The 8,171-nt window shown below is 48.0% G+C and overlaps 1 protein-coding gene across 1 annotated transcript in view; it reads right to left on the bottom strand.

Moving 5' to 3' along the window:
• Window positions 1-531: 531 nt before the first annotated feature.
• SETD9 (SET domain containing 9) overlaps window positions 532-8,171 on the bottom strand; it is a 109,308-nt gene continuing 101,668 nt past the window's right edge. Inside the window, exon 6 of the mRNA XM_086960651.1 lies at window positions 532-754. Coding sequence (XP_086816777.1) covers window positions 667-754 — 88 coding nt within the window. The 3' untranslated portion in view covers window positions 532-666. The remainder of the gene's footprint in view (window positions 755-8,171) is intronic.

Below are 8,171 nucleotides of genomic sequence, written 5' to 3'. Positions count from 1 at the left end.
TAAGAGCAGGCAGTGGTTCATAGGACCTGCTCTTAAAAAACGTTTTCACATACATTCACTAAGGGGAATGGGTTACCACGAAATTGAAGTTGGTGGTAAAATGAAAATGGTTTGCCAGAGTATTCTGGTCGCAAAACATTCATATATACCTTTGTGATTCGGTATTAGGGAGGGACACCCTTAACATGTTCCTTCCTTTGTACATCTGGCCCTTAGTTATTCGCCGGGAGAACACTAAGATATCTATACAGTATACTGCCCAGTAACAAATGACAGCCTCAGTATCCCAAACACAGTCACCTTGAAGGGGCATTCTGGGAGATTCACCAAGCAAACAAATACCAGTCGACGGAAATACATCTTCAACAGAAGACTTAAAAAGCCACAGGCTGTAATATGCAAACTTTGCTATGTGCTCCAAGTTAGCACATTTACAATGAGCACATTTATACAAACCCAGAACAATTATATATGCGAATAAAAAGATAAGTAGAGGACCTCTGGAATGATGACAGTCTGTACAATCCATAGTAATGTACAAATAAAATCTCTTTATTCCATAAAGCTGCAGTTCATTCCTCGTAGTATGGATTAATTCTGCAGCTATTAATTGAAATTATACTAGAGACTCCGATTAACAGTTCCTCTTCAACCTTGGAGTTCCTTCTAGTGAACAATTGTGTAATAATTGGAAAATAGTTCTTCTTCTTCTTCGATGTCTCTCAGAGCGATGAGGACCACACATCTCAAGGGCCTGCAAAACAAAAATTCAAATATAGCATTGTAAATTCTGAAAGCAAAACAACGATTTCCGAGTTGGTTTTCTTCTGTGTCAGGTACAATCTTTCTACCAAACTGACTACCGAGCATGCAGTGAATATGTTTATTAGGAACTTTAAAAGATACCACGCAAAACCAAGGGTGGCAGTGTTAATTAATTCACTTGAGACCAGAACTTCATATAGTGCCATTTCGTTTGAAGCCTTTTCCCAGCTTTCAGTTTCAACAATTCGCCCACGCGTGTACATCAGAAACTAAAAGAAATGTGTTAGACGAAGCAAACTTATGTATCCGTCTACAATGAGCTTATCCTAAAACACATAGGGGCAGATTTACAATAACTGGCGCATCCCCAGGGATGCGCCAGTCTGGGGATGCGCCAGTTATTGTGCGTCGCAGCTCCGCCACCCATGGTGCGCCGCATTTACAATGCTGCACACCATGGGGCAAAAACGGCACAGATGCGTGACGCATCTGTGCCGTAAAGGTGGCGCATTGCTGGAGTTGCGTCGCAAGCGCGACGCAGCTCCAGCAAGGCTCGGGGGTGCCCTATCTGTCCAATGCTGCATCAAGCCTTACGCCTGCTTCAAGCAGGCGCAGGGTTTTGACGCAGCATTGGTCTAAAAGTGATTGAGGGAAATCTTGTAGATTTCACTCAGCCACTTTTGCGAGGCGCACCTGCCCCGGAACGCCCACCCTGCGCCGGAACGCCCACATGTGGCGCAGGGCTTTTCAATGTGACACATCTGCCTAGATGCGTCACGTTGTAAATGGGTCGCAGGGATGCCACGTTTACGCCGCCGTTGCGTGACGCAAACGTGGCGCAAGTCCAACATAAATCTGCCCCATAATGCATATGTGTCTCGAAGATAAGGAGATGGGGTCATTCTATGGGGGCTCACTGCCGGAAATCGACATTGATTTCCTATGTAACCAATCATACACGTATATATCCACTTACGTGCGACTTCTGCAGGACCCTCAAATGCAAAAAGCCCAAATGGGAGGGCGTGCTTTCTCATAATTATCAGCTGAACCCAAGCACATGCTGCCAATTAACTTGTGCCTTTTGGACATCCGTTTAAAGTTTCGTAGCACACTTAAAACATTGCTTTTCAGATCCTGTCGAGGTTCGGCTCTTACTTATGCTTGTTTGTTTTTTAAACATTCTTTATTGATTTCTGATAACATCAGCAAGAAAATCAGTCAAAAGAAGTCAGTCATAAGCATATTCCAAATGAGAACGATTAACCGTGAGCTACAGATGCAAATCCACAATACAATGTGAAAATATACAAATCAGAGTATGTACTAGCCAGCCCCATGAGCCAACAGGCATGTGAGAGTGTTGGGATCAATCAGAGGTAGACCTGGAGGAGTTACCAGTCTCATCACCTGAGATCCAGTTTAGGCTCGTATGGTCCAGCATGGCAGGAAGCAGCTTGCCCCAAATATCAAGATCCTCTCCAAGTTTGTTGTCCGTTTTACATTTTTTTAGTCCCACTTCCTATGCCACCACCCATTCAGCCGCATCGTGTGTTTATTTTTATTCATTTTATGCGATTTTATATAGCGCAAACTTTACCCGAAGGTGTCAGAGCACTTTACATAAGAACCAGTTGCAAAACATAAGGACTTAGAATTACATGTGTTACATAAACAATACAAATACAAACAGAAAAAATTGCAAATGTACAAGATGTAAAGTCACACAAGGAAGAGATACGAACAGAAAGAAAAATTGCAAATGTACAAATAGTAAAGTCACTCAAGGAAGAGATACAAATGGATATACTCTAAGAGTCACATAGAAATGGTAGAGTACAAAGGTCTACTGCATATAGTAGTGATTAGAGTTCTCTCTATATACATATAAACACATAGTAGATTTTTCCAGGTCAAGACCCAAAAAAAACCCAGAAAAGCAGAGTTCCATTAAGTGGGGTCGGAGGGGGGATGCCGTCACAGCACCAAGGGAGGGTGGGAGGGATACAAGGGTATGGAGAAAAGGCAAATCAGAAAAGAGAAAAAACATTTGAGGATCGTCAAGGGGGAAACGAGGGGAAAGGGTTAAAGGACGAGGGAATGGACAAGATGGTTGGTCAGGGTCCAGAGAAAAGTGGCCGAGAGCAGCAGCAAAATGGCAGCCAGGAGAAAAGAAAAAGTAATAAAGTCCAGGAGAGTCCGTGGAGTAGTTTCTTTCATTCGAATGTGGATGCAGGGCTGCTGCCTGCATCTGGTGTTTTCACGGCCCGCTGCTTTGTTTTGGGGAGGGGTGTGTGTGCCCCGAGGGCCGCTCCGCACGGGCCCTCTCTGCTGGCCCAGAATTGCGGGGGCTGCTGCAGACGTGGGGCTGCTGGGGAGCGCGGCCAGGGTTCACCTTTCTCGGCGTGGGCTGCATGGTGATCCTGCAGGTCCGGGACTTTGCCCTCTGCACACGTCCACTCTCAGAACCCGGGGTTGTGCCTCTCCTTTTCCCCAGGTAACTGCGGGCACGCGCCCAGCAGCGCTTTAAAGACATCGCCAACGAGCTGGGCAGCGTGCGGCAGGAGGCAGACGGGCTCACCCGCGATGTGGTCAATGTGGGCAGATACGGGGATTGCTGTCTGGAATGCCTTCAAACTTGCTAGGGTTGTGAGTTACTGAGTGCTCCCATTAATTGCCCACTCAAGCTGGTAGGATGTGCCCCGCTGCTAGTGTGGAGGAGTTCCCTGGCACAAGATCCCAAATTCAGCCCGCGGCATGTCGTCCCCCGCTGGCGCCATTTCGGGGTCAGGCACCGCCAGTTCACATTTCGCCTCAGGGGTTAATGACGTATTTGCTGCTCAGAAAAGGAGAAAAGCCTCTCCAGATGGCCGCACACAAGGTAGCACCAACCGGCTGCACTCGGCGGGTGCCTTAGTTCTCTTTCATGGAAACCGCCCGTCTCTGCGCTATTCGCCGTGCTGCTGGGAAATGGTGGCCGTCGGGTACTCGTAATGGTTAGATCAATACGCGCAGTGTTAGTCCCGCTGGTAATTCCGCCGCTCAGTGTTTATGAGCATCTGTGCCCTCCCGTTCCCTCTCCGGTGCTTTCTCTGCCTCAGCCTGGGGGCAGCGGCATCCCTGACCTGGGATATTTCAGACTCTTACAAGGAGACTGCCCTCACCACTTGTAGACCCGCAGGCAGCCTACCCTGACCTGCAGCCTATCCTGACCTGTAGGCTGTCTACCCTTGTTTGCAGGCTGCCTACCCTGGTCTAGCTCCTCATCTCCTCTTCCCAACAGATCTGCAGGTCTGGGCCCCACATGCCCATCCAAGTGATTGCAACGCAGCCCTTGGCAAGGACGAGAAGTAAATGTAGGAACTTAAAAGCAATTTTCCGTCACTTTTTGCGGCAATTGTTCCCAAAGCAACATGTTTTGTGTCTGCCAGGCAGGGGATCAGGACTACTGCCGCTACTCTTGCCACCACTCGTTCCCAAAGGACAAGCACTAAGGGGCAGTGCCATGCGGGATGCAAGAAGGATACTGTGTGGTGGGCACAATGGGGCATTAGCGGTACCTGGAAGGGTCTATCTTGTGCAGCATGTATGGTGTCACATATGTTCGATGTAAATGCAGAAAATGTTTGAGTTTAAATCTGAAGTTGCCAGAAATGGATTGTACCAGAACACACATGCGGACCCACAACAAGTTGTCAAGCTCTAGCCCCAATTCTGCACTCCAGGCCGCCCTAGTGGGGCTGTGGGTGGGGCGGGACCTGCCCTCTATCTGCTAGCATAGCATTGTAGAAATGCCTGACCAGGTGTCGCCCACCTCTTGCATGGCCCGGAAGGCATGAGAAGTGGGAGGGGACAGCGGAAAGGAGGTCCAGATGTCCCTGGTAATAGTAAAGAGCATAACATATTGAAGGAAACATCCCAGGTACAGAGTAAGAGCTTCTTGAGCTGCCTCAAATGTTATACATTTTTCATTAGGGAAGAGATCCCCTAAGGGTTTTCAGCCCCCATCCCGCCACTGGGTCATGTCGACCGAGCTTGTGAGTGACCAAAACACTGGTAGATGCCAGAAAGTAAATTCCCTGGCAAAGGGGGCCCTTCTCAGAACCAATCTAACTGTGCGTATCCATAGCTGCGCGGTGTGCCTCACCAGATATGGCACCGAACCCTCCCACCTACACCCCTACAGATAGCACTGAAGTTGTCCCACAGCAATTTCTTCTCCTACTTTTCACCCTCTGCAAGACAGTGTACTTCATGTTGTATTTGTGAGGCCAGGTAATATTGTTCCAAATTAGGGACCACCAAACCCCCTTCCATCAGGGGGCAAAACAGTATGTCTCCGACAACACGGGAGCGGCACCAGTTGCCAAAATTTGGCCGAGGAGATATAGTCGAAGGAATTTTGGATGCAGTAAAGGCAGCGCAGCAGGAGGACCATTTTGAAAATGGCTAAAAGTCCCACAAGGTAAGAGTGGAAGTGTGTTTCAAAAGAGTATGGATGAGCGAATGCTTCCATGATTCTAACAATGTTGTGTTGCAAGCATTTCTGAAGGGTGTGCGCCACCATGACTGCCAAGTAGCGAAACCTGTTGGTATCCAAGCAAAGGGGGGGCAGCAATGTTGCAATGGGAAGAGCAAGGACTTTCGATAATAGAGCCGAAGGCCTGAGACCCTTCCAAACATGTTTAAGAGGTCCAGCAACCAGGGAAGCGAGTTTCTCAGCGTGGACAAATAAAAAAGTGTTGCCCGCTTATAGGGACAGAAGGTGGGTAGTGTCCTCCACCGTAATTCCTCAAGGCACCATCTCCCGCCAAATCCAGGCCACCATGTTACATCTGTATCAACTGTCACAAGGACCACCCTTTAATGTCCAGATAGAAATAAGAATAGTCATTCGTTCACAGCTGCACACATCAATGACTGTACCTGGTTACCCAGTTCTACATCAAACTGAGGCAAAATCAGATATAAGTTATAATTCTGTAATCAAACATAAGAACATACAAAGAAACTATCATCATATCAGCACGCCCTGGTCTGAATATGTAGGGGAAATGTGTCACCATTACAGTCGGCCTATATTAAAGGTGTCATCCTGCCCTCCTGATGATTGAAGAAATTAGAGATTGTGTCTTCTTCTCCCTAACTCGTGTATGTCCCAGATATATCCGCCCCGCCATATCAGACCTCGGTTCCATTCAATTCCGAAGAGCCAGGCGTCCGGGAACCATCAACTGTGTCTCGCCCTTCAACTTCTTGCGAAGGACTGTGTCCTTCTTCTTCATCTGTACGTGTCAGGTCTACAACTATAGCGTTCCATAACTGGACGATAGGGTATTTACGCAGCCCTGCTATTTCCTCCCTATGTAATGATGTGCCAGCGCGTGCTAGGCTAGAAGTGAATTTCTCCAGCTGGCTATCACGGGAGGGCCGGTATGTTTCCATCTTTGAGTGAGGAGTCTTTTAGCTACAATGAAGCCCAGGTCAATGAACCTAGACGTAACCCTATGCTTCTTTGGTCTAGGGTAAGAACCCAACACACACACCTCCCATGTTTGTGGCAATGTTCTTTCAGTGCATACTGCAAGCTCCACAGTAACCTCCTACCAATACGTTTGCAAGGAGGTGCAGGTCCACAACATGTGAAGAAAGTCTGCATTTACCTGTAGACAGCAGGGACAAGCTGATGTAGTTATATGAAAGTATGTATTTATTTTATCTGGAGAAAGATATGTTCTATGGACAATATATGTCTGTATAAGCCTGAATCTGGAGTTTCGTGGTATGTGCCTGGGGGTGACTAATATCATGGCCCAGTCGCGGTCTGTCCATGGGTTACCTCTGTCTGCTTCACCATTTAGAACAGAGGGACGTCACAGGTTGTGTGGTGTGAGTAAGTGGTGCCTCCGCCAGCCAGTGGACAATGTGGGACCCATTACCCATAACATGGAGATATTGCGATAGGAGGTGTGACTCTGGTTTGGTGCTAATGTCGCCCCATGCTGCAGTGAGTGACCGCAAGATGGAATTATATAGTAAGTATTGGCCTGTTGGTAAATGACATTCCTCTGCTAATCCTTCAAAAGGTGTCAGGGCTCCCTCTGTGTAAAGATCGCCCAGCCTATGTAGGTCCGCTGCATGCCAGCACACCCGCGCCCCATTGGTAATGCTTGCCCTGCCACCAGGCGTTCCCAGAAGCGGCAACGACGGGGCATAACGGATCGTGCCCCTGGTGAGGTAGAGGCTCCTCCTGTAATAACGATGTGCCAAGGCAAGGTAGGTCTGCGAGGAGCGTAGGGGCCAAGAGATGGGGTGGAATAATTGGTATATCTGGGATTTGGTCCACGGTGGCTGTGGTGGCCGTATCCTCCATGCCAAGACCCACCAGCAATTTCGTTACCCACTGTAATTGTGCTGCCAGGTAATACAGCTCCAGGTTGGGGACCGCCAAGCCACCTCTGCTGATAGGAGCGTGAAGCTTTCAGAGTGCCATCCGGGGCTGACTCATGTTTGAAATGAGATCACAGATCAGATGCTCTAAATTGCGAAAGATCGTTGTCGGGACATAAACGGGATGGTTGGTAAAGTAGAATAATAGTTTCGGTAACACCACCATCTTTGATAGGGGTACTCTGCCCATCACGTTCAATTGAAGTGTCTTCCAAAACTTAATCTGTGCCCTAATGGCAGATATTGCTCTGATCAGATTCCCCTCCAGAATGTCATTGGGGTCTCTGTAAATAAAAACGCCAAGATAGTGAAATGAAGATGGGTGCCAACGGAGAGGGGAATCATTCATACAGGTATTAGGATCAGGGATTCCGTCTCGAAAGGGGTACAGTCACAACTTTGTCCAATTCACTCGGAGACCAGGGACCTCTGCAAAGTGTTGGAGAGGGACTGCGATAGTAGCGGGATGTCATGCAAGTCCCTTAAATATAATAGCAAATCATCGGCATATAGAGAAACCGCATGTAAGTTATCCCCTAGCCAAATGCCCCAGTCTGCACCCTCCTTGCGCAGGCATGCCGCCAGCGGTTCCATAGCAAGTGCGAAAAGAAGTGGCGATAGAGGGCAACCCTGCCTTGTGCCTCTGTATCTGGATACTTTCGGATATTAGTTGGCCGGTCCGGACTCTGACAGATGGTTGCATATATAGCAGCTGGACCGCATGCTGCCTAAGATTCATGGTGGTATTACGACTGGGAAAGAAGCCACATTGATCCACGTGGACCAGTTGTGGAATGATGAGAAACAACCAGAGAGCATAGGCTTTACCAAGAAGTTTGCTGTCTGTATTAATAATGGTCAAAGGTGTATAGAAAAAGGGAACCAAACGGTCAGACCCCGGTTTGAGCATAAGGAAGATATAACACTCCTGGGCTCTTACTTATGGTAACCCTCAT

This window comes from Lissotriton vulgaris, chromosome 3_1 (genome assembly GCF_964263255.1).
Source record: "Lissotriton vulgaris chromosome 3_1, aLisVul1.2, whole genome shotgun sequence".
NCBI lineage: Eukaryota > Metazoa > Chordata > Amphibia > Caudata > Salamandridae > Lissotriton > Lissotriton vulgaris.
This window is presented reverse-complemented; position numbering and strand designations above follow the sequence as displayed.